The sequence below is a fragment of the Argiope bruennichi genome, chromosome X2 (genome assembly GCF_947563725.1).
Source record: "Argiope bruennichi chromosome X2, qqArgBrue1.1, whole genome shotgun sequence".
Taxonomy (NCBI): domain Eukaryota; kingdom Metazoa; phylum Arthropoda; class Arachnida; order Araneae; family Araneidae; genus Argiope; species Argiope bruennichi.
In genome coordinates, this window is record NC_079163.1 from 96,550,644 (window position 1) to 96,578,613 (window position 27,970).

Here is a 27,970-nt window from a genome sequence, read left to right on the forward strand (position 1 = left end):
CTACCACAACAAATTTAAAGCTCATAAAGCAAACATTGGATAAATATCATAGCTTAATTTGCAATAAAAGAATTCAATAAAAAGGCGAATTTAATGCTTTAAACTTATTGTTTAAATGCAGTTTAAATGAACACTAAGATCCTAATATGGCATGCAACAAAAAATGAGGAGGCAGACTTCAGAAATAGCAAATAAATTTAAAAGGTAAAATATACTCTAGAAATCTTCAAACAACAACATACAAGATACCTACTCTAATCGTGGGCTATTAATAATTTCTATATAATAGAAATAGACATATAGTCCCATTAAGAAAAATGCTTTAAATGATATAAAGAATTATATTCTATGCCGTTTCGGGCAATAAATGTACTACTGAAAAAAATTGCGAAGTTAAATTTTATACAATTTTCTAGTTTTATTAGTAATATTTACTAATAAAAACCAATATTTTAATCAAAAAGACACTATTCTTCTGCGATAAAAAATTGACCAATTTATGAAGCTTTGAATATCACTATTTAAAACGACTTTCGGCTGTCATAGTGATTGCCTTATCCAATCAATTGACTGTATCCTCCAAGAGGCTGCCCCATGATCTAAAATTATTAAATTCAAAACTTCATATTTTGGTCAGTTATTATTGTAGAAGAGTGAATTTTTTTTGTCTAAGATGTAAATGTGTGATTAATATTTTACGAAATATGACTATCAATGATGAGAGCAGTATAAAAATTAAGATTTCATAAATTTTTCAATAGTATACTTATTAAATGAAACAATATAAGTCCTTGCTGCATTTAACGTATTTTCTAGTTAGAAATATATGTACGTTTGTAATGATTTCGAAATCAGCTATTGAGCCACTATTAGAGTGCACACCCTACATAATGCATAAAATTAATGCTTCTTGAATCAGTTTTAAATATCATCATTTAATTTATCTTACTAAACAGTTTCCTAAATAGAATCTTTACTATAATAAAGAAATAAAAAAATTATATTTTCATAAAACCTTTATGAAAATTATCTCAAGCGGTATTGATATCTCACTCAATTAAAATATTTTTTAAAAAATCAAAGATTTAAATCAATTAAAGAAATATTTAAAAAATTCCAAAATTTATAATACCTAATTTTAATTGCTGCCAAGGAGGTAACAGTGTCATATATTCCAACAATTTTCTACATAAACAGTTATGAGCTGAAAGCAAGATGCTACAGAGTTCCCAGTGAACTAGGTGAGCTCTATATAAACGAGTGGCAGATGGCACAGAACGCCCCACCTAATAAAAGGAAAAAGAAAAGAAAAGAAGCATTTTCTAATAATATTTACCAAGAGTTCATAAATAAAATAGGACATTTTAAAAATTTAATCTGGAGAAGTTCCAGTTTAAATTACAAAATATTAAAACTACAAATGTATTGTACTTTTAATCTCTTTTTTCGAATTTAAAAAAAAAATCATATTTCAGGTTTCCAAATTTGATTACAGATCTGTATGGTTCATTTTTCTTAAAAACTCTTTGATGGCTGACATTCAAGTCAGAAGTCCTGACAAAATTTCCCTACTAAAGTAAAATAAAGAGAAAATTACAATAACAGTACTGCATGAGGTATTTAGTACTGCAGCTAGACACTTTTACAAATGGAGAAAATGAAGTGACATTGACCTGAATTCTATACCAAACACATGGAACTACTTAGTTAAGAGAAGTGCATTTTTGTTTCCTATCTGCAAACAAGGTTCAGACAATATACAGCAAGTTTACTACACTATAACAATTTTCCCATTCATGCAAACACATAGTTTATATTTTGAAGGGGATTTCAATTATGTGTTTTGTTGTTTCAGTTTGCAATAAGATATTTGATATTTAGAAAACGATTATACTAGAACCAGGAAAAAAAATATCTAGTCCATTAAGTCAGGTAGAGAGAACAGTGGAAGATAGATACTTGCATTGTTTAAAAGCTACAACACAGCTTGATCAGATGGTAAATCTATACTGATAAAAGTGTAAAATTTTGAGATTTTTCAATATTATATATATATATATATATATATATATATATATATATATATATATATATTGTGAGTCCATTTACCTGAGGTCCAAAAAATACTGTCTCCATACTGGAATGAGATTTTTTGTTTGAAAGACGTGGACTTCCAGTGAGAAACGCTTGTTTAGAGGGCTTTTGTATACTAAAAATGCAAATGTATCATCATTAATATTTTTAAATTGAAAAAATATCACATGAAATAAATAGGATGACATATTGGTCAAAATTATTCAATGTTACTAATACAGGAAATCCTTTATTGAAGGATCCCTTGAATTACCAGAGGATTATTGTTTTACCACAAAAATTACAACTTTCTTTTTCTATACAACGATAATTACCTAAATGGAAGTTACATTAATAAAGTTCTAAACAGGACATCTTGAATTTAACGTTTCAAATCCTCTTTAGATTCTCTACAGATATCATCCATTTACAAATAGTACTGTTCGAGGATCTACTGTTACCATTCCATCTAATTTTAAGTAATAAAAATCTGTAAAATCTCTATAGAATTCTATAACATAAAAATGCATACTTTTTTTTAATGTATCCCACTTACTACAAATTCTATTCATATTTGCAATCAAAATAGAGAAAAAGGAAATTACGACAAAACAAAGAATGCAAGCTGCAATTCGCTGACACATTTAAGTTTCATATAATACTTTACTTTAAAAAAAAAAAAAAAAAAAAAACCTCTTTTTAACTTTATTCGAATTATTTCAACAATTTTGCTTCATTTTTGCAAGGACATATGGTATAAAAAGAATGATTATTATTATTTTCATTCCTGCTTCTTAAATTTGTTAATTCAGACACGATTTGATCGTATTTTGCAGCCATGGCCCGGCAGACTATTTAATATTCCGGGCCCAAGTCTGGAACCTGGAATATTAAAACAACTTGCCCTCAACTTGCTTAATCCCTAATTAGAAATTTTAATTATTAGTTAATTATTAAGAGAATTTTGACCGTTTTTCCAAGTTGCCCATAATTAATTTTTTAAACAGCACTGTTCCAGACTTTATTTTATTTCATTTTTATATTACGCATTATCACTAAATAATACAAAATCACTATATATATCCCCAGAATTGCTTGAATTAATGAAAGCAAATCCATGAATCCCAAATCACATGGAGACTGATTTAATGAACTGATGGAAAGATACCCGATTCTAAAGTTTGGTTTAAAGGTGGTAAAATTAGTAAATACGCTTTCCTTAAAATATTTAACTATATTTCAATGATATCACCAGTAAAAAACCATAAAATATATGCAAATATATATATGAACAGAATTATGACAAAAAATTTAATAGCACAAGGTTCAAGATTAGTTTAATACCTCCTCCCTCCCCTAAGCAACCAAGAAACATTTGTGGTGAATCGCATATAAGCCAGTAACAACTCTTCTACCCGAACGATCGTTTTGGTATAATTGTTAAGTTACTGGACTGCTAACCTAAAGGTCCCAGGTTCTATCCTCACGCGTCTCATTCCGCACACATTATTTTCTTCATTAGAACAGCATGTCAGGAATGTCATGGAGGTGGAATGTCGTTCCGGCACTGCTTTTATTTTTAATTAGAATAGTATAGGAAAATAATTTAAGCCATGATAAGTATTCGAAATCTTTCAAACAGTGTAGTCTTTGAATTAAACTTCCCTCAAAAATATGAATGGTATTTTAAATTTAAAAAATGTAATCATTTACTGACAGAAAACGTGTCTAAGGAGTTAAGAACATAATGCACTTTATTCTTTGATCTTGAAAACAAGATTCGTCTTATATTCCATACTCATGTCATCATTTTATGAAGGAATTACTTAGCATTAAGGCAAATTAAAACAAATTTTAAAAAAATATTTTACTACATTCACTACACTTATGTTTTGAATTAGAGTATGAATTATATAAACGCTTGATATATACATGTTCAAGTTTATAATTTCAATACCAAGACAAAAAAATTAATTACGAGTCGATCATCTGCTTACCCTCCATACTGTTTCTTAGTTCTCGCCCAACCCGCAGATACCACCTAAATTACACATCCCAACTTTCAAAAATGCTTAGTTTATGGTTACATCATAGCAAACAATAAATTTAATGTAAATTGAAGATATACTAATATCAAATAAATTAAAGTTTCATTCTCAAATCAAATCTTTAAAAAAAAAAAAAAAGACTAATTAGGAATCGCGTTTCAAATGTCAATTATTTTTATAAATTCAGTTTCTTTGAATTTGAACGTGCAAATGTATTATATAAGGTTTTTAAAAAAATAATTGATAAAATCCTTCATAAAAATAAACGGACATTCTTCTATGATAATTAAATATAATTTAACAAGACTAATGGAAAAGAAAAGAAAAACAAAAAAAATTACTAAAAATAGAATTGAACAAATATTTAATTAATGCAAACAAAACTTTTTTTTCACTTGGATGATGTAGCCAATCAATCTGTAAAAATCTGTGATGTAGAATCAGAAAAAATCATATATTCATGATATAGTTCAATTATGCATTATATGTGCAACAACAAAAGCTAAACTAGGGGGAAATTAATAAATAAAAGGAACATAAATGTGTTATATTAGCAAAATAATGCACGGCAATTCCATTTATAATATAAATAATTTCTTTTTTTATAAATATGTGCATTTAAATGTTTGAAATACCCAAATACCCATAAATTAACATCTATAATGGAAAAGAAATGTTTTGGTCAGAAATGTTTTTAAGATTAGAAAATATACTGTATCTCAGAAACAATTTTTTAAAAAGATTTCTGAATGCATTAATTAGAATTTCATATACTCATTTCAAACTAAAAAATCTAGACTATTATTCTGAGCTCTCTGATCAATGAAAAATTTCAAATCAAAAGGTTTTTATGAGCCTAATTAAAATAGATAAAAGTCAAAGTAAAGCAATTGAAAATATTGTTCACTTTCATGATGCATAAAGGAATGAATAATCAAAGTATTATTATAATTAATAATAAATTATTTTGATTGTCAATGTTTTATACATCAGAAGCTGCCTATGGGCAATACACAATTCTACGATTGCCAAAAAGCTGGTTCGAAAATTTTTCAATCAAACGTCGGATAAACAAACTTACACGAAACAGTCTTCTATTTTACCCATTTCGGGCTTGAAAATGAATTCATCTATATTCTCGAAAGTTTCCATTACGAGTTAGAAAAAAAAAAAAAAAAAAAAAAAAAAGTGGAATATTATTATGTCGTGAATTTGATGAACGTTGACAACAAAACACAAATATTCTCCACACAAAAATTGCTACCAATCGAAGCATACAACTGATAAACTCTTCAGCGATGAGGAACTTATAAATATACTATATGCAATGCAACTAGAAATTACACAACGTAACATGAAAAACAAAGAATGGATGCTAATTTAACTGCATAAGGAATCAATTAGTTGGGGCAGACAGAGAATGTGATTTGGATATCCTTATCAGGAAGTGCAAAATTAAGGACTAGTTTGTTGCATTTAACAGAAAAGTCCTTTTTTATCTTTAATTTTTGTTTCTCAAATTTTTTAAAAACTAAAGTGATTCCAATCAAGAGAGGGAGAAAAAAAATCCTTTCCCCCCCCCCCTTTTTTTTGACAAGCAGAGAAGAAGTTCAAACTAATTTGCACAAATAAAAATATAAACAGAAAATTTTAACACATCTATTAATCAAAACCCTGTGTCTGAAAAGTTAAGGTTCTTTTCAAATATTTGGACCTCAATGGGGGGGGTGGGCATATTTGACAGTAAAAAAAAGAATTTTAGAAATGAAAACATAACAATCGACCATCCTAAGATCTCCTCGATGTTATATTCTTATGCCGACAAAGTATCATAGCCACCTTAATCATACTTATAGCACAAATTAGGAACAAAATATTTTTTTCTACACTCAAAGAGCATAAAAAATGCTTTTGCATGTTTGATAAAGTGCAAAGGAAGTCAGTACCAAATTATCAATGTTTAAAGTTTGAATGGATAAAAAAATAACATTTATATGGTTTGTACATCATTATTCTTAATTGTGTGTGTGTTTTAACTGATTAATTGTATTGTGTGCATTTCATCGAAGTTTCTTCAAGTATGAGATCAATGAAATGTATATTTGTTCCAATTTTTCTAATATATATAAAACTTTCACACAAATAACTTCGAATTTTTCATTTAAACCCTTTTTTAAATGATTATAGTTATAACATATCAAATTTTCTAAGAAAGTTCAGCAAAATTTCTTTCAAAATTTTCAAAACATTATAAATTTTTAAAAAACATTTTTGTAATATGAACTTCTAATGCGTTTTAGATCTAAGAACTATCCATATTAATTATTTATTATGTAATTATATCTTTTAATATTAACAAAAACAATGTTTTATCTGTTGCTATCTATATGCTGAGGCGTTTACAGTTAGATCATTTGATTTAAATGGATCAAATTAGGCACAAATATACTTTGAAGACATGGAATTTTCTAAAAAGTCTTAAGAAAAAAACTTTTTAGAAAATTTAAATATAATTTTAATTAATTAAAAAAGGTTAACAAAGTTTCAAAGTTTTTTTTATCAATACCTTAAAAAATATTATAGAACATTTTTTTTTTTTTTTTTTACTAAATCTGGAAATTCAAAAAATTATCCTTTCAGTGATATAAATTTGATGTATAATTTTACGGTAATTTTAACACATTTTTAAATATGATTTGCAACAGTAATTTTCATTACTGAAATTTAATTCAAACTTCATTGATTCATTAAGTTTCTAAAGCATTTTTTTTTCAACTGATAAACATCATTATTTATCAGATACTTTATTTAATCAATGATTTTATTTCACTCTTAAACTATGAAAAGAAAGTAAATGATTTTACAGCATACGAAATTTAGGCTTTCTTTTTCTCTCTGCATAACTTTAAGCATCGCATAGTTTTTTATTTCAATGTTAAATGTGACGTACAAACTATTTAGAAAATTTGTATAACTTCTTCAGCTATTCTACAGCTAGATATTTTTATTGTGCATTTCATATGAAACTGTGAGTTACATAGTAAACATAAATTAGTATTAAAAAATGCGATATAGCTAGATTAAATGCATAACTTTTAAATTATCATATAAATGTAATTATTGTTATAACAATTTCAATTGCCTACCACTACAAAAGCTGAAAAATTTATACAAATCAGATTTTTTGCGAAAAATTTAAGCCCTATAGATATTTCACAGTTTATGAATGTAAGCTTTTTTTCCCTGTGCATGTTATTAAACGCATATGATCATTTCTGTTTTAGAATCATATTTGGAATGTGATACATTTTTTAAATAAATGAATGAGTCAAATGTTAGTTACGACTTCTGTTCTAGACATATGTATTTGTACACTTCACAAGATAACATTTCTTATTTTCAGTATGAAAGCATCTGGAGCAATTAATTTGTTACTCAGCAGTAGTGAAGCTTAGATATGTATTTTATATATATCAGTGCAATATGAAATTTTTTGTAACTCAAATTACTTTCATGCTTGGTCCAAACAATAAATTAATAGTCTCAATTCTTTTTTAAAAATCCTTCATTTAATTAACAGCAAAATGTGCAAGACATTTTCATTTTGTTCATACATCAAAATTTAGTTTAAATATTAACACTTTTCTTTATGCACTAGTCCTTTTTGCATTTTCCATTATATTCCAATTGTTTGAAGTAGTTAATGCTTTCAGAGTGCCAAAAATTAAGTAAATTTAATAAGTAAATTGAAGCGGGGTAACATTAGGAAATCAACGGTAGTTTGGCGAATAATGAATAAGTTCAAAAATGGTTTATATACTATTATTTAGATTTAATTACAAACTTAATCTTAGTTTTTCCTGGCATAAAGTTTCAGAGTAAAGTTGACTATACAAATTGTAATTTTTTTTTTTTTTTTTAATTCTTTAAAAAGAGAGGGCGCTATTTTGGTATTTGCACAGGGTGTAATTTTATGCGGGTACTCCTCTGCAATTGTGATATCAATCAAAAAGTAACTGTCATTTTTCAAGTGAATATTAACAGAATCTTTGAAGTAGATAAGTATTAAATTCGATAATACCTTTAAAAATTCATAATCATTTTAAATTTAATTAAATGCACATGAATTATTTAAAATTTCGTCTTCAAATTTGAAACCTCATTTAAGAAATAACAATTTTTAATCTAAATTAATTCTAATTATTATTCTAACAGAATAACTTACCTTGTTTGATGGAAAGACACAATCATACCTTTCCTGAATGGACAGGTTGTGCGATTACAGAAAATAGAAATTACAAAAGCTATTTCGATTTCAGAAACGAGGTTTTTGTTAAAAACTAATTAGATAGTAAATGGGGGAAACAGCAAAATGGTTTTAATTTAATTATTTTTGTTATTACAGTTACAGTTACGGTAAGAAAAACAACATAATAGTTGTACAATAGGAAATATAGATGAGGTTGTATATTTAATGAAAAAAATTATATAAAAGTTTAAAGCAAAAAGAAGTTCAAAGAAGAAAACTCAAAGGCAGTTTTACAAACTTAATGTATGAATATGACTACTGAAGACACTTTTGAAAAAACAGTTAACAGAACTATAAAATTTAGATTTATTATTTTTAAATCTGAAAATTCGTTTTAAAACAATTGAAAAGGAAACAAATTGTTATAACCAAAAAAAACTTTTATTGCTAGAAATGAAGTTAATGGATGAAAATAAAGAACTATTACTGAAAAATTAGCATAATGAATTTTTCAAAAATGCACACACTACCTTTTTATTTTTATTAAAAAAGAAGGAAACCATAAATTTCAAAAGAAAAGACTTAAGAGATAAGAAATGTGAGAAGTAAAGAAAACAAATGATTTTTAACAGAAAAAATTAGAAACTGTGCATCAATTTTACCAAAATGATATGGAAAGCAAATAAAATAAATCAATGCTTTTCCGAGGAAGGGAGTATAATATTCTTACAAAGTAGGAGAAAAAGTTAATAAGAGAATAAAACTATTGATTTACCACTGAAAACCACTGAATATTAGGAGACTAGAAACATATAATTACTTTCGCCCATGCAAACATTACATTTTTGCATAAATTTAAACATTTTATAGAATAAAATATAAATTGACAAAAAACATCAGTAAAAACAGGAAAAATACTCAGCACAAACGAAATCAAAAATATATTTAATTATATATAATTAATTAAATCGTATCAAAGTATTAAATGCATTTACCTGAGGTATGGCTGACAAATAGCTATAATAGATGCATGGATGGTAATAGTTACAGCACATAAATGGAAGTAATCAAACAATAATGGTATATGGTGATGTAATCCTCTAGCTGGATCAAAATGCAGAAGTAAAGTTCTTGTACTGACACAATGGATGGAATTATGTTGGTCAGGTCTATAAAGAAACAAGAGGGGAAATGAGTTATATGAATTTCGGAAATTTGACATTTATAACTTGGTAGATGAGTGCATGTGCTCTAATGACAACAAAAGACAATCAAACACTAATATAAAAAAATATTTTTATCACATATACATTTGTTTAGACAAACACTGTGCTTAAGTTTAATTTCTGCATTTAGGCTTCTTAGTAATGAGAAGCTTGAAGGCAGAAATTAGACTTCTGATAAACATTCACGATAGCAATCGATCCCAGACCTCTTGACATAGCTTCACTAAATAGGCGGGAAATTAATAAATTAATCCTTGAAGATAGCATCTAATGCCTTCAATGTTATATTACTCCGCAAGGACGTCACTAGTAAAGAATAGCTTATTTATTAGAACTTGAGATCATAGATTTACTTACCCAAATGATTGGTCCGTGAACCACAACTCAACAAGTATCTGGAAATCTGCCTTTAAAAGCGACTCTCTGACCTACAAAAAACAAAATTAAATTTAAAAACGATGTGACGTTTTATATCTGATTACCTCAAAAAAATTAACTTCTATAAAATATACAGAGATATTATTCCATATAAATTTTTCAAAATTGCAAAGGTTACTGCACGCTTCTGAAAACTGGTCACTGGTTTGAATTAAATTGCTTAGCTGGCTACAATATTTAATCGAATTAATTGTTTGATTGGGCTACAGCAGCTAATAAAAATATGCTCTTCTACTCCCATAAGGAACAAGTATAACATTCTGAAAATGGATATAAGTATTTGGGCGGTTAATGGCGGCTTACCCGAATAACTCCATGACATTTTTTGCTTATCATTATTGTAGACGATCTTATGTCCATGTAAATTTTTCTCTAAATTTAGGGAAGTATCTAAAAATCAAGACGACTATCCAAAGCGTATCAAATATTTCTAAATTATCAAATTCGACAATTCTAGTCCCTCTGCTATTTCAAGAATGCAAATAATTTAGTTATTTATGATCATCGCCTTAATTAGATTGTCATCAACTACGGATTGCCTACTGGGGCACTACCGGTCTTAAATGTGAAATCAGTCTAGTCTGAATTTACAAAACATTTACGCACTTACAGCATTGTCTTCGTTAACTGTACATATCTTTTTAACTGCCTGAAAAACATTCTTATTTTATAGTAAAGAAAAGAGTTTAAATATAAAAAAATGCACTTTTTCGTTCACTATTTTTACAGTCACAACATAGCAGAAACAATTATACCAGTGTTGATAGTGGAGAGAAACAAATACTGGCAAAAGCACCTCCTTCAAGAAAATATCTAATTTCAAGGGTTGATAATAGCATGTCAGCTTTCGGAGAGCAGAAGGAACTTTCTGAACAAACCAATAATTGCAATGTAAGGTAAGAATCGCATGGTTAAGCCATATGAATAACAATAATTAATAAGGCCAACTACATCCATGTATTTTAACATAATCATCAGACATGTCATAAATAAATAGTTACATAAAATAGGATGGACAAAGAGATATAATTGCTCTGGACACCAGTCTCGTAAATGTGTGAGGGGGAGAGAGGGGGCGCCGTGAAGTCAATATCTTTGCATTTATTGTACATTTTTTAAAAGCCAAAAGTGGATGTATGAAGCAAGGGAGGAATAGGGGACTAAAAAATGAATATTATGTTCCAGGTGTCATTTACAATCGCTAGATCAATATAATGCACTCATAACAACTGAACAGAAGCCTGAACATCATTTTTTGAATGTTATATTTACAAACCATTCAAATGCAATTCTGCTCACACTAGTAGATGGATGTTAAGTAATGAATGCTGAGGATTTCAAAATAATATTAATATAATAATACCTGTTTATGCAAAAAATATTAAAAACAAATGACATATATCTAATTTTAACAATCTAATATATTTCTATATATTTTAAATCAATTTATCAATATTAATAAATAATTATTTATATCAAAAAGAATTAAACACAGGTGAAAAAATTGAATTTCGTGTATTAAAATAAAAAGTCTAAATATTGGGATCTAGACCTGGGCTTTTAAAAATACAGCATATATATTACTATTATCTGAAACTCATTAGCTATATGGCTGTTGCTCTCTTTCATTAAGTACACCATCATTTTGAAAATGTATATTAGAATAATAATTCGTCCGATAGCTGGCTCATTTGTCTGAGTTACTGATATTTTTTCTTTAATGCAATATCACTACAAAAATAAAAAATACTGCATAAGTGCGATTGCTACTGTCATCGAGTAGATCCGAATTTCTAAATACCTTTACTAATGAAAAAAAAAAGCACGCTTAAAATAAATACTAATTATCATCTTTCTTAAGCATAATCCCAAAAACATGCACAAATAAAAGTTCATATTTTAATTTCATCCACAATTTTAGATTCACAAAAACAGTACAGAAGACAGATGCTTATAAAATAGCAATAATTGAAATGTTGAAAACTTCGGATTTCGCAAATAATCTGAATAAAAGAAAACTTATCATTTTATATAATAACCATTTATAATTCCAATTTCTAAAGAATTAAATTAAAATAAAGACAATTGTCCCTTCCTATTCAGAAATATTTTAAAATTACATTGCATTAATATTAAAGGGAACGCTTTAATTACTATAAATGAAATAAGCACAATTTCTGTTTACAGTTATTAAATATTATATAAATGCTGTAAAATTAAACAATTTAAAATTAGATATAAAAAATAAATGCTTACCCTGTGACCTTCAACAAGAGTATGCACTTTAAAAATAATTATGTCATCCAAAATGACTTCTTCATTTTTATAAAGGATCTGAAATGTTTTACTAACAGCTGTACCATTTACAATGCAGGCAGGAAATACAAGGGTACAAGCTAAGATACGAAAAAAAGAGAGAGAGAGAGATTATTAATGAAGTATAAAAGTCTGCAACATAAACAAATTTTTAAAATTGGAAACAATTGATAAAAAGTCGATGTTACTCTATTCTACATGAATTAAAAAATTTTATACCCTTATTTGGCTTTTGAATGCTTTATAAAGATAAATATTTAGTAAAGAATATGTCTTGAAAAAGTACACTCTAAATATGCATCAAACAGCTAAAATGCATGTATTTGTGCAAAATAAGTTAATGCCTGCATGTTTTTCATGAAATAATTTATGTAAAACATGCAATATATGCGAGCAAAATGGGTTCACATTATTTTATCCTAAATTATTCAAAAGGATGCCACACTAAATACACTGACATAATTCAGCTTTTCCATATCCTATAGACTTAAAATTACAGTTAATTTACATTGCCATATTAATAAATAACATTATAAGTACACCACAAATGGAGAATAAAAAGTAGTACCCATTACATTCTTACCCATTTCCATTTAGTAATTAAAGTAGTTTTTGCTGATAGGTTTAGGTTCTTCCATTAGAAATGTTAAGTTCTAACAATTTTTTTACTAAGGAGAAAAACATACAAGATGAGCAACAGCTCAAAGAATTTAAAAAGTACATAAAAACACGTACAAAAAAAAGTCACTCATTATAACTACAGTTCCCAAATTTCATGCATTTAAACTTTTAAGTTCCAAACCAGTTATTTAAAAAAAAAAAAATTTCAAACTCAAGAAAATCCCATTCAGATTAATTTCATTTTCTTGATAATGTTTACTTTGAAAGTTCAATATGGATTTTAGGACAAATATGCTGAGTGTTAAATAACTTATGAAAGGCAAATAGCATTAGACTATGGTAATATCCAATGCTATTTGTCTTTATATGGTACATACGGTATAATAAATACATGAAAATTGTCATGACAATCTATTCACAGGAAATATAATTTTTTGAAACAGAGAGATTCATATGCCAGCTAATTGTGGTGGAAAAAAATAAATTTAATAATAACAGTGAAACAATTCGAATTAAAGGAAAATAAAACTGATTCAGGCAAAATGGTCACTTACAGGATGGATTTATAATGTGAGCATAATTTTAATTGCTGCAAAAATTGTTTTTGAATTCCTTTCTTTTTTTTACTCGTATAAAAGTCCAAAAATTTAAAACAATATTAATATAAGATATTTCAATACCACAATATACAGGGTGTCTCAAAAACCTTGCCCGCAGCTTTTATTCCTTAAATATTGATCATAGATATATACTGTAAATTACAAAGTTGCGTAAAAAAAGGTGCAAATTGTTATGAAATCAATTAAAGTTTTCAGGGGATTTAACTTTAAAAAATACAAAATTTATATTTTTATAAGGACACCGTACAAAAAAAATTCCCAATGAGTAAAATGTGCTCCATCCTCTAACAAGGTCGTATAGAAAATGTCAGCAATTTATCACAAAAAATCTTGAAGATATGAAACAATATAAATGCTGACTTAAACCACTTTTCGATGCCTTTATATGAGTTCGCAAAAAGAAAAAGATCATTTCGGATGCTCGTGCTTTAGAGGTCGTACACAAATTAACAAAGAAAGTAATGATTGAATAAATAAATAATATAATTTATTGGTTCAGAATTATTAAAAACGTAAAAATAATAACTTAAAGGAAAGATTACTTTAATGAAAGATTACATAAGATTTTTTTACAAGTTCACTGACTGTGCTATTTTTAAGTTATATTCTGCAATTCATGATATAAAATTTTAAAGTATTTTTCGGAAGCATAGATTTTAAAATTTGTATTTAAAACTAAAGATATGAAACATATTTAATTTTCTTATGATGCAATTCTGCGTCGCGTCATTTGCACTGAAGCTGTAAGCAATTGCATTTTAATTTGTGATTGATCCTTCTCCAACTTCGTTTTAACATATCTTTGAGAATTTCCATAATAAAATTCTGAAATTTTGTACATGACCTTATTAGAGGATGGGGCACACTTTAATCCCTGGGATTTTTTTTTTTTTTTTGTACGGGGTCCATATAAAAATTTAAATTTTGTATTTTTTAAAGTTTAATCCCCTGAAAACTTGAATTGATTTCATAGCCATTTGCACCTTTTTTTACGCAACTTTGTAATTTATAGTATATGTCTACGATCAATATTTTAGGAATAAAAGCCGCAGGCAAGGTTTTTGAGACACCCTGTATAGTAAAATATATTACGTAACTATTGCTTCATCTAAGGGAAAAAGAAATAATATTATGTTGGATAACTTACATGAATTCTTAGGCAAATTAACTTCAACTTTTACTGGAAGCTTTGGTGATGCTTTCAATGTACTCCTTACTTGGTAAAAACTAGGGAGAAAATATATTATGCAATTTTATTAATGAAACATATATATATAAAATTTTTTGATAATCAATCACTTCTCTTTTTTTAAAACGCATTTGTGCCATTTATTCAATTATGATACTTATAATTTACTTTTAATATAATGTCGTTATCAATTAAATGCATTAAACCAAGATTTTTTTAAAATTTGATTCCAAATATTTGCAGTTTCCAAAGAAACATAAAACAGAAGTAGCTAGACATCTATTCCTTTTCAATATATCAGCGATTAAAAATTCAAGAGACAAACTCTAAGGGTTATGATACATAACCAGTCCTTTTTTACAACAGAAAATGAGATTGCAAACTCAAAAAGGTCTGCTACAATAGATTTGCCAATGAATTAAATAGAAGAAATAGATGCACTAAATAAAGGGTGCAACCCAGATTTAATGATATACATATCTACAGTTGCATAAATAATATCATTACAAGTTATACATAGTATGACATACAATGCCAAGTATGGTGGAAATTAAATAACAAATCTCTGCAATACTTAAAAGTAAGCATTCAAGCGACTTGCCATCCAATGTTATATATTTTCACATATTGTTATTAATGCATCTGTTGAACAATTGCAATTTTGCAAAAATGTTAAAAGAAAAATGATGCATGACCTATAAATTAATCCAAAGGCATTTTCTTTTCTACTTCATTTTAGCTTTATTTTTCCCTCTTACTAAATGCATGGTACGTTGAGAGAATCCTGTAAAAGGTGGAGATGTTAAAATTCTGGACACGTTTAAATTTTGATTTATCTAACGAACGGAAGTGACTCAAATTTGGCAGAATAATATTTTGGTTTTTGCTTCATCGGAGGACGATTCACAATTTCGATATTTTTCTATTAGAAGTTTTCAAAATAATTTAATAATTAATAACTAGCGGTAGTGGTCTTGCCAAAACTTTCTCGCATACTCTCTCATAAAGGTATTATTCCCACTCCTCACAAAAAATCGTGGACTGTAAGTAAGGCAGAGAAAGTTTTGCCTGGCATTGGAGTATAATAGTCACGAAATATTAACTTTTGGCGTGAATTTAGCGTGTTTACTGAATCTATCGAGTAACCCTAACCCTTGGCCAGTTTTTTTTTTGGGGAGGGGGATGATTAATCTAAGAAATGCGGTGAAAAGAATCCGAAAATCAAATTTATATTTTAAGCGTTTTCCCTGAAATTAAAATTTGACACAAAGCTACAATTACAGTTACAAAATCATATACCAAATTTCATATATTTAAGTCAATGCGTTTTCAAGTTATCGCATTTACATGTTTCTAAAACATGACAGAAGGTCAACTCCTAGATAAATTTGACTTAAGATTTGGTAGGTGTTTATGCTATAGATGCTACATCTCTGTACCGAATTTCATCCGTCTAGCTCTAGTTGTTTTGTAGTTATCGTGTTAACTATATTCAAACAGCCGAACAGACAGATTTCCTGTAACAATCCACTGTAACTCGCAGGAAGGGCACACAAAGCATCCGACACATTATAGAAATCTCAAAAAGATTTATATCTTCTAAATGAATTAATTTTCGATTTAAGACTGTGTTCCGGCAAAGTATCTCAGTCGATGGGTTGCGAACACCATTTTTACTTCTGTAACAATTGCCTACTGACATGTACAGCATGTCGTTGGCGATTCTGTGACAAAAGCATCTCGAAGTGCGTGACACGTCTTTCTACCGCAAGTTGTTAAATTTTGTTTTAAATCTTAAAAATACACACTAACGAAATGTGTTAAGCAACATTTTAAAGTAAAGTAATAATTGTTGTTATCGGCCGACTATAGTGTGATATACAGAAGAAACGTAAACCTTCATTTAATATTAAGCAATCATAATTTAAGCACCTCATAAATGATGGATGGCTTCCCTGAAATTATAAAGGTTTTTTTTTTTTTTTTAAGTATTCAAGTTTATTTGATATAGATTTTGCATTTGTACTTAAAATAGGATTTTATCTTTTGAAAAAATTTAGTTAATGCAAATTTTTAAATGAAGATGACCCCTTAAACAAGAAAAATTTGCATACACACAAGAAGTCCTCATTATAAAGAGACAGATAATTTCTTTCAAAGAACAATAATTTATCAACCATGTGAAGAAACAGTTTGGATTCTTTTTTTGAGAGATTATATCTAAAACTACCCTAAAAAGCAGCGCCAGATTAAGCTCCGTAAAGGTCCTAAAACAATGCAAGATTTAGGTCCTTTTTTCCCCCCATCTACAACTATTCATATTTTTATTGATTTTAATTTAATCTCTAAATAAGTACTTTTTAAATAACATATATTATAGCAAACTGAAATAATAAAACATTTAATTGTGGCTGTCTTCCAGACAGTCAGTTTTAGTAGCTCATATACATAAAAGAATTTTTTAATGTAATTAAAATTTTTCAAACAAATTTATAAAAAAAAGTATAGTTCTTTTGATACATTCTAAACTTAAATATAAAGTTGACCATGATTGTTGACTCACAAATTAATCAACCAATTAAAAAAAAACACATCTGCAATCAACTTTGAAAACATGGGGGGGGGCACCTCAGAATAACCTTCTGAAAATTTAAATAATATATGATTTTAATTAGAACATATTTAAATATATGAACATAATAAATCAAAAGAAAACAAAATAAGATAGCCCTAAAACATCCATAAAAAAAATTCTCGAGATTCCGGGGCTTTCCAAAGTTATAAGGCCTCTAATCAGTAGCATACTTTGTCAGTTTAACAATCCCGACCTGGATGAAACAATCCTGAATTTATAAAAAACACGGATTGTTATTACAGATATCTTCATTGGATATTAGTGACTATTTTGTAGGGTATCTGACATAAAATTTCTTAAATTTCCAATTACGCTGAAATATATAAACGTAATGAGAAACAGAACATTAATTTTAAGCTAAAATAGATTTCAACGCAAATATGAAATAAAGTAGTGGATGGAGAAAAACGAAATGGATATAGTGTTAGCGAAAAATAATTTAGCCATTTCAGATGGTATTCGCATGCATTCTGCTGTTCCGAATGAGACAAAATTTAATTTACGGACCATTCAACCAAATATTATATAAACAGTCTTTATTCAAAAATTCATCGAAAGATGGCGATTAATGGAACAGTAGGCTATATTGAGAGAAATGTTGAATATGTTTAGATCATTCCCAGAGCGTATCATAGCTAACAACGGCAATAGATTGACTGCTAGGCTCTCTGCAGACTTCCATTACCGGAAATAAACCCTTGCCGGGGCTAGGTGCCCCGTCAACCCAACCCATATTGAGGAAATGTTCAATATGCTTGCTCAGTGTGCTGTCATTCAGCCTTCCAGTTTTGTCACCGGTAAATATTTATCGTAATAAGTTATGACATCGATATTTATTTCTCGCTGTTACTGTGAGAAATTTTAATGTTATACTTCCCAGAAGAGCTTATTTGCTTTTTGCAAGGACTGTATGTACTAACAAGAAAGAATAATAATATCAAATATTTATTTATGGTAATTATATATTTATTAAGAAAAGATTTAAAAAATAGATAAGTTGACTTTAAAAAATTAGATTAATTTAATACAGAGCAGTATTACTTTTTATACAGGTTTCATAAAAAGTCAAATTATGGAATAAATTTCTCCACTAGAGGAAAAAACATTCAAATTCTTTTGTTTTAGGAGTATAAGTAACTTTCATACAAAGTACGCAGATTTTCCTCTTTCTAATTTAGAATTTGCCTAAAATTAGTGATAGACAGAAAACGCATAGTTAAAAATATTCACAATTAAAACAATAATTATTTGCATACAAATGCTACATATCAAAGTTAACAGCTACTCACGTTTTGTTTCTTCAGAATGATAATATAATGAAAAGAAATAGGTTCTTGGTTTTGGGAAACACTATATTCTTTTATTGCAAGTCTCTGTCAGAAACTGTTTAAAATTTTAATTTAAAAATTTTGTGTGGTTGAGAGAAGGGTAATGGCCACTCAAAAGAAAGAAAACAGCTACTTAATAATGATGCCGAGTTCTTTAGTCTGAAAGACTCAAAGGGAAGCCATAAAAGTCACCGAAAAACGTTCATTTTTTTTCTTCAGTCTGTCTTTAAAGAGATCTTGCATAGAATAAATATTACTTGCAAGTTGATAAATTACATCTTTAAGTAATTAACCATGGAATTATCAGATGAATTGATAAAGGGAAGCCACAAAAGTCGCAGAAAAAAGCATTGGCTTCCGCCATGAAGCCATCACAATGGCTCCGACACCCGATTATCGCGATCAGGGTCGGATTACGCCCTGTAGGGGCCCTCAGACAATGTAAGCCGCAGGGCCACCTTTCTGCTTCCCAACTTTCAACACCAAATAATTTTAACTGGTTTTAATTTCTCAACTCGCAGCTTTAAGTAGTAAAATTCGACAACTCAAAATATTAAAACAGTTAATTTCAGATAATTTTCAAAAACATTAGTTTAAGTGTTTCACCTATAAAAAAATTTTAAGTAATTTTTAATCGTAAAAAAAGCTTTTTTTAATACAGTCTAAGTAGCATTTAATCATCTAATCCAACAGCTTTTACATTTTAAAGCAATATGTAACGTTACGATTACAAAACCATTTAAAATAAAATTTAAAATTAAACCATTTAAAATAGAAGCCGAAAATTAATTACGAATGCTGTTAGAATAATGTTCTAAAATTTACAAGATATTTTTTTATTTGAACAAATTCGAGTGCACGACAATAGTAAATTAAATTTTTTCTGCAAAATAGGTGTAAAAAAAAAACTTACACATCAGGGTTTTCTAGAGCTGCGAAGCACCTACGCAGTTTGCCTACTTATTAAACCGGCCTGCTAAAAAATACAAATTTCTGGACTTGATTGTTTTTATATTCTGTGAAAATCAGGAATTTTCTCTCAATAAAAAGTTGCCTTTCAAACTATTGATTCACAGCAACTTATAAAATTCTCATCGAAAATACATAGGTGCAGAAGTTGTAAAAAGAAATCTGCTATTTAATTTATTTATTTGTCTTTAGGAACAGAGCAAACCTTTTTTAACAGGTTGTTGAAAACACGTTTATAACAGTAAAATTATGTATAATGTATTTAAATTTTAGAAATTTTATTGGCAAAAATTTATCAAATAATGATTTTTTAAAAAGTAATTAGTAATTTTTTCAAGAATCATTATTTGCAATATTGCTGAACTCTCTTTAGAGCGTTGCAAAATTGTAAAAATAATTAATATAAAAAAAAACTTTTAAAAAATGCTTTTATTACTCCACTATAAAGAAAAGTAACTGCTATCAAAAATCTGAAAAGCAAAACAAAAATAGTAATAGATTGAGGTTCAGAAGATAAAAAAGCTTTTAGTAACTCGAAATCTTAATCAAATTTATCTGTTTGCATTATGATATAATGAATCATGGGGTTATTCTTTGCTCCCTGTGGCATTTACTGTAGTTTTATAGCCCTCTATTTATTTTTGTGCCTCATGCTTTTAGCATTTTTATTTACCACCAGATTTATGGTTAAAATAATAATTTTTTAATGCATTGATAGAAGTGCTTAAAAAATTATATTTATTATTTTCTAGTTTTCAGTCAATTTCTTTTGATAGTCATTGTGGTCTTAAAAACATAAGGAAGTAAAGATCCCTGGTAACCTCATGATTGGGACACCCATCTCACCTATAATAGGTGAGCCCCTGAGGGGACAATAGCGTGTGAAAACAACTATATCAGATCAACCAGTTTCCCTGAAGTTTATATCCATATCTTAAACAGATGCATAAAATTTCACTGAGAAGAAAATTGCCGTCGATTAATACACTAGATTTCTAAAAAATAATATTTTAATTTGAACATAATTTGTAAATTTAATACTCTACAAGGGTATCAATATTTCAGTTCGAATTAATATAACTCTCATTTTAAGGATAAATATTTTAATTCTTATTTCCTCATAATATTCTTATTTTTAACCTTTTTTATCAAAATTATGGATGTAATGGATGATGTAATTATGGATGTTCTGAAGCTGTTAGAAATAATCTAAAAAAGCTAGAATTTCAAACATATTTACTATATAGTTTATCATGTAATGAGTGTCCAGAATTTCTATTTTATATTTGCATTGTTTCTTAATTACTTTATATATGGAATGAGACTAATAGATTTTTAATAAAATTTTTCATCTCTTACTTTTTACTACACCACTAAAAGTATACTTAAAAACTTTGTTTTTATTTTTTCAATATATTTTATAATTATAAATATTATGGAATCTAAAAACTAATATTTCTCATATTGGATAATAGATGGCGCCATGTTCAAGAAATCCATTTTAGCAAAATTAATATATTAATTGACAGTTAATAGTTCTAAAATCATCAAAATATTCTATAGTCATTGAGATCGAATAACTTAAAAAATTATAGAACTAATACACAAGAAAATAAGGGAAAAATAGCTTACAAAATTCAAATCTTACAAACAATAATGAAGTAATGCAGAAGTGTCCAATTAAAACCTACCCTCTTTGGAACAAGTCAACATTTATGAATTTATGAAGCTCAACAGAAAACTCCAGAGTACACTGCAATTCACCCATATTCCTTCCACTTAGCTCTGATGTTTGGCATTGATAATTATGGATTTCTTAAGAGCTGAAAAGAAAACATTTTAATGGCATAAAATATATTTATAACACAGTTCAAAAATTTTATTTCCTACAGTAATCATCTAATAAATATATAAAATCAGTTATTTTCTATTAAACCTTAAGAAAAAATATAACTACTACTAATCTGGAGGAACCAAAATCACAATCATGTACTAAAAATTATATGTATTTGCACATGTTAGTGTCCACTGAACGTAAAATTTAACTTAGGAATCCACCATTCAAATTGCTTCACTGCTTACTGGTGTCTACAGATTAAGAGACAAACATAAAATGCTAATACTCAGAGAAGCTAAAATAGTTTCCAGGTATTGGAAATAGGCATTACTGGTTGGTTGATAATTATATATTTATTTTTAATTATATCACAAGCTTCTCAGTCAAAATAAAAAGTGGAGAAGAGAAAATATGAAAAAAAGACAGTCTATGTTTTGTGTAGATGATTTGAATTTTTTTTTCAATTTTCATATAATAAATTAAACGAGTCACAGAATGCATGCAGATAATTTTATTCATAAAAACATTGTGGATAAATAAGAGAAAAATAATTAAATCAAGATATTGCATACAAATTTGAAATTTCGAAATGTATGCTTGAGGAAAAGATTTTATGAAACTAGAATAGTCACTAAAATTAGAAAGATATTATAGTCATGAACACTATTATAAATATAAAGCATTATACACTTATAAAAGCCAAAAGAAATCATCAGATAACAGCTGTCATATTGGCACAATGGAAACATACAGATATAGGCACAATAATATTATAACAGTTAGTAACCAGGGGATAAAACTCTGTTTGCTTGCCCATACACCAATTAGATGTGTTTCATTGGGTATTTTCAACAAAAAATTTGTTGGCTTCCTTCTTAAAGAGAAGGGATATATCAAATAAAGTGGCCTGCATAATAATCCAACTGTATTCCCATGGTATATGGGATGCACTTGGGAGATGCATGACAGAGCAGAATCTCCTACCACTTAGCAAACAGAGGCTTATTGTGGCAACATGAGTAGAAGCATTTACTCAAATTCTTCTGGATAATCAGATCAAGATTATATACAATTTATGGTATGTTTGAATTAAAATAAGATGTGGATGCATAACATTATAAAGTTTCATAGAAGCCACTGTAATCAAATTCTTAAGATAATACTACTAAGTTTAGAAAAAGCCCCAAATCCAAATGTTTTTTTTTTTTTTTTTTGATGCTAAAAAGTTGAAATTCTTGAATATGAGGATTCTCATCTTTGAGGACATCGCTATTGTAGGCGAAAAAATGGTTATAACATATATACTTAACTTAATAAATCTGAATTGCTATTTTTCTGCTTATATTTTAACTTCAGGTTTGTTTGCATTTCATATTCATGAAATAAATATAAATCTGTTATTTTTTTTTATAAAATGTCATAGTCCCTTATATTATGGACACTTGTATATTTTAGATGCTAAGAATCAATTAAATGAAATTACCTTAACTCAAACAATGAAAACTACGTAATTATATGAAGGTAAAACAATTATATTTAATCTACACTTAATGAGATAGAGTAGGATTGTGGTCATAATTTTTTTCTAGTTGCTACTGGTTATGAAATAAATCAGTGACAAATGAAATTTATGGTATGCAGAAAATTACCATTAGCTTTATCTGTGAATGACAAAATAAGTGCAATGACAATAAGTGACAAAATATGTGCTTTGATACACCTTATAATCATCACACGAGCTCTAAAAAATTAAATAGCTGTTGCTGCTGTTCAACATTATAGAGTTTTATTATACTGCATACTGGTTATTAGAGCTAAAAAGTGAACTTTGCTTAAATTTATTAGTTAGTTTTAAATACACCGAGATTTTGTTTAGGGCTATTTAATAGAATGTTGTACTGACATAACCTACAGTTTTACCCATATTCGAGTTCTTATAAGTTATAATATTATAGATCAATAGGACAATGGATATATTTTTTTGGTACATGCCTGCTTCTTTTTAATTCATAATAATTAATGTGTTGAATTTCTTAAGGAACTCTTATAATCAGACATATATTTTTAATTAAAATGTTCTAACATACATTAAGCAATATAACATTAATTTTTTTTAAATCTTAAATTTGTCCATAATGATTTTTATATGACCATTTCTTCAATAACAATTAATCTTCTATTCAACAAAACATAAGTAAACCTGTTGTTAAAATGCACTTATTAGTACTTCGTGATAATCTCAATAATGCTTTAAAGCAAAATAATAAAAGCAATCACAAGATGAGAAGCAAAATCACATGCATAAACTTGATCCCCCCCCCCTATAATAACAGAATTATACTGAATTAAAAGCTTGATCAGACCTTTCTTAAGAGCATTAGCTATCTCAAACAGATTATCACTTTTTAATACTTATATACTTGTCCAAAATTCTGCATTTGAAAATTAAACAATTTATTTGTAATTAATTACAAATAACAAAAGTAAATATATAGTCAAATGCTTCATATATATCTGAAGGTTTTGATGCAACAATTATATAGGTTAACTAATATACAACTAATATCAATATACAGAGTTTTAAATATAAAAATAATACATAAGTATAATGCTAAGAATTCTATAATTTCAGCATATAATCAAAACTTGAAGCAAGTATGAAATTATTTACCAGGGCATAATTTGAAAATTTTGAACTCAAGAAATACTTACGAGGCAAAACATTATTGTAGTAACAAGACTAGTTGAACTTCAAAAGTGTCAGAACCTATTATAATAAATTCACAATATTAATTCAGTAAATTTTATAAATGATAGTTTCACAGACAATATTCTAACTATATAGATCAGTAAAAATTCATAATTATATTATATTTTCAATGCAAATTTATTATTTTTTACATGAATTTCATATTCTGACACACATTTTGTTTTAATACTTTAAAAAATAAACTATAAAGAAGCTTTTTCACTTAAATATATATATATATATATATATTGTATTTGAAAAAACTCATTGTATTCCAAATAGCTAAAATGGGAAAGTATTCATATAGTTGCAAACTAAATTTCCCCAACAACAGTCCAAATATTTTGAAAATTAATAGAACTATATATATGCATATAAACTCAATCTATCTATTCTTAAAATTAATTATTTTCTACCTGTTTAAATACAAACTTTAATTTTTGAGACTATGCACATTTTGGCTTACCACGATTCTTTGAGTCTAATTTCTGTAACTTTAGCTTTGCCACATGAAGCTATATTATCATGAGAGAAGCACATACCCAAAATAAATACTTACTTAATTAGATTTAGTTGAAAATTCCCTTTGGCAGCTATATAAATTCTGAATGTGTTCATGCTATACTTCTCCAATTTTCTGTTCAGCACTACAGAGAGTGTTGCATTGATATTAATCATGGATTTAGCAAAAATTTTAATAGCAACTAATAACAGAACCTTTCCCTAAATCATAAGAAGAATTGAGTTGTCATTTAAAGAACTTCAGACCTGCCCATACCTATACATTGATATATAGAATATTTCAGTAATAATTTTTTAATTAATATACTTTATATTAAAATGTATTAATTCAGTACAGAAAATTAAATATGTATGAATATTAAATGATATCTTTCTTATTTTAACAATATTTTACACTTATGGCATACAAAATTATAATATTAAAGCCCAACATACAATTAACAAGTTTGAAATATTTTTTTTATTTCAAATTGATGAGCATATTTAATGGAATAATAATTGATAAGAATATTGATATCAATGAAAATTATTAGAAATATAAATATTCTAGAAATATACAATTAAAATTATAGTCTTTTGCATTGCTTCAGAAAATATTGAAAATGATAATAAGCAATTTATGGTATTAAAATATTTTCAAGGGATGTGTAAATGAGTTAAATGATTCTATAAGAGTTTTGAGCACATATCTCAGTAAAAGAAACTAATGTATTGATGAAATCAGCTTGAAGTATTCTAGCAATAAAATAACTGCTAATTTTTTAAAGAATTTAAAGACAGCCAAGATTACCTTTGATGTCACAGTGCTCATTATATAAGTAATTAGAACATAAAAAATTTATTTGGTTTTAAAATTTAATATGAACCATCTATCTTTTAAGAAAAGTTGAAAATGTAAAAATTTTAATTATAATCTTAATTAGAAATCTGCAAATGCAACTGAAGAAGTATGTTGTCTATAGAAATACTTTATTAGGTCTAGCAATTTTTCTGCAATATTGGACCTGCAGTGAGGCAAATAAAAAGAAAATAAACACTAAGAAATAATTTTTTCAGTCAAAGAAATGAATAAGAAATCTAAAAATTACAAAATCAATATTTATAGCATAAATGTATTGAATAATATAATATACCATACATCATATCCATTCAATGGAATTCAGATCATATGTTGTCATTATTAAAAATGATTTGAGAATTTTTAATATTGGTGATGTAATTGACAACTGAATTTCTTTTAATTAAACAATATTAACAGAAGGAATCCTAGCAAGAAAATACAAGAAGTTACAAGATTGTCTAAATATTTGTTAAATTATAATAATTTACAAGAATCAACTAATAATGTGTCAAAGGAATTGATGAATTTCTTATTTAATATTAATCAAAGAAATTATTTCAATCAGATGCATGCATTAAAAAAGCATGAGAAAGAAATTGTCAATCAGGATACTGCAGCTCCAGATTAGGATAAACTGAAATGACATTTGACAAGTTCACTGTTTATAATTACACACACATGCATGCAGGGAATTCCAATAGTTTAAAAAGGGGTGGGGGATCATAAGGAAATGAAAGATTATTGGAAAATAAAAAGTTATTACATATTAATAAGATATGTTGCATAGCATTTAAAACTGCATTTGCAAACAATGGATATATGCATGCAAATTTGACTTTTTATTTTATATATATATTGTTTTTTAGGATGAAAAATATACTTATTTTTCAAAAAGAAATTATGCTCATATAAAAAAAATCATAATAAGAAATGTAGCTTTTTTGTGCAGTTATTTTGAGGTAAAAATTGCTATGCAAAAATCTCAATAGTTGCACAAATTTCAAAATCGAAACTAATTTGAGTAAGAAACTATATCCTACGTTAAATATTTTTTTCAAATAAGGTTGCAAACAGAAAAACTGAAAGCGGAGAATTTGTACAATTTGCATAACATTTTGCAAATGCAGCAAAAGCATATTAGCTGGAAAAAAACTATGCCATCCTTACCAAAAATCATCGATCGCTTCTAGGAACTCTTCTCCAAATCATTAACATGTTATTATTTTATTCAAATATAAATTAACTGCTAGATAATATAATGCTTTCCTTGAGCATTTCACATTATGCATATTAAAGCTGCAGCAGATTCAACTTTAGCATATGCACGACAGAAAAAAAAACCAAAACAAATTAAAGAGTACAGCTTTGCACGATAACCAAAACATGAAGTTGATATATCGTCAGCACTCAAAATCTTGTCTGCTTGTTTTTCTGCAAGGTACTTTAATCGATTTAGATTACGATTTCAGTATGGCTCCCGAGCGAATATATCGAAAGGTTTTTGATATTAAAACGTAAATATTGAATTAGAATTTATAATAAATAAGCAATATAAAATAAAATATTATGATTAATGCGTTTTAATTTTACAAACAATACACTGGATAAACAGAAAAGACAGATCAGGTGCAGTTCCGGACCATTTCCGGTCGAAAGACTTAAAGATACTACTTAATATACAGACCATTTCAAGTTAAAATTATCACCAAATTTCTGTATGCACATGCACTTCCACACCTGATTTTCTTTATTAATCCTTTTAGTTAATTATTTTTATAATTTATGAAGGTAATTTGAAAAGGAAGACATCTTAGCTCGTCATTAAAGTTTGCAACTGAAATAAATACTGAAAGTTATGTTAAAAGTAATAACTTAAAAAATATATATGAAGCACTAGGAAGGTTATTATCTTCTCGAAACTGTTAGCCGTTTTCTACGTTTCAATTTAAAATATGAAATTCATATATTAAGAGAAAGGTGAAAATAGAATTATTTGTAAAATGTGAGTTATTTATTGCAGTTCCTGTTAGTTTGCTTAAACTGTATAATTTTCCTGTTTTATATACTGCACAAGTTGAGATAGAAAATTTTTCCAAAAGCAAAGGTTTTCTGTAATTATATTTTGTTAGTTTTATAAAAATTAGCATCAGTTTATTTTATATTAAATCAGTAAATAAAGGACGATCTAGAGCATTTTATTAAAAGCTTTATGTAGTTTTAAAACAGAAACATTTAATCAAAATCAGGATATGTACAAAAGTATCTGGAGTGTTTGCTCATTTCAGATAAGTAGAAAAATGAGAAATAAA

General features: G+C 27.3%; 1 protein-coding gene across 2 annotated transcripts in view; it reads right to left on the bottom strand.

Annotated features, from left to right (window-relative positions):
• The window catches only part of LOC129960258 (protein FAM135A-like), a 67,683-nt gene extending 40,621 nt beyond the window's left edge, over positions 1-27,062 (bottom strand). Inside the window, exons 1-10 of one of the 2 annotated variants that reach the window (XM_056073536.1) lie at positions 26,829-27,062; positions 24,262-24,316; positions 21,404-21,535; positions 14,739-14,818; positions 12,291-12,430; positions 9,954-10,024; positions 9,366-9,539; positions 8,347-8,379; positions 2,110-2,209; positions 1,133-1,286 (exon numbers count right to left, since the gene is read on the bottom strand). In XM_056073536.1, coding sequence (XP_055929511.1) covers positions 1,133-1,286; positions 2,110-2,209; positions 8,347-8,379; positions 9,366-9,539; positions 9,954-10,024; positions 12,291-12,430; positions 14,739-14,818; positions 21,404-21,480 — 829 coding nt within the window. In that variant the 5' untranslated portion in view covers positions 21,481-21,535; positions 24,262-24,316; positions 26,829-27,062. The remainder of the gene's footprint in view (positions 1-1,132; positions 1,287-2,109; positions 2,210-8,346; positions 8,380-9,365; positions 9,540-9,953; positions 10,025-12,290; positions 12,431-14,738; positions 14,819-21,403; positions 21,536-24,261; positions 24,317-26,828) is intronic. The other variant, XM_056073537.1, reaches the window with a different exon arrangement.
• Positions 27,063-27,970: the final 908 nt, after the last annotated feature.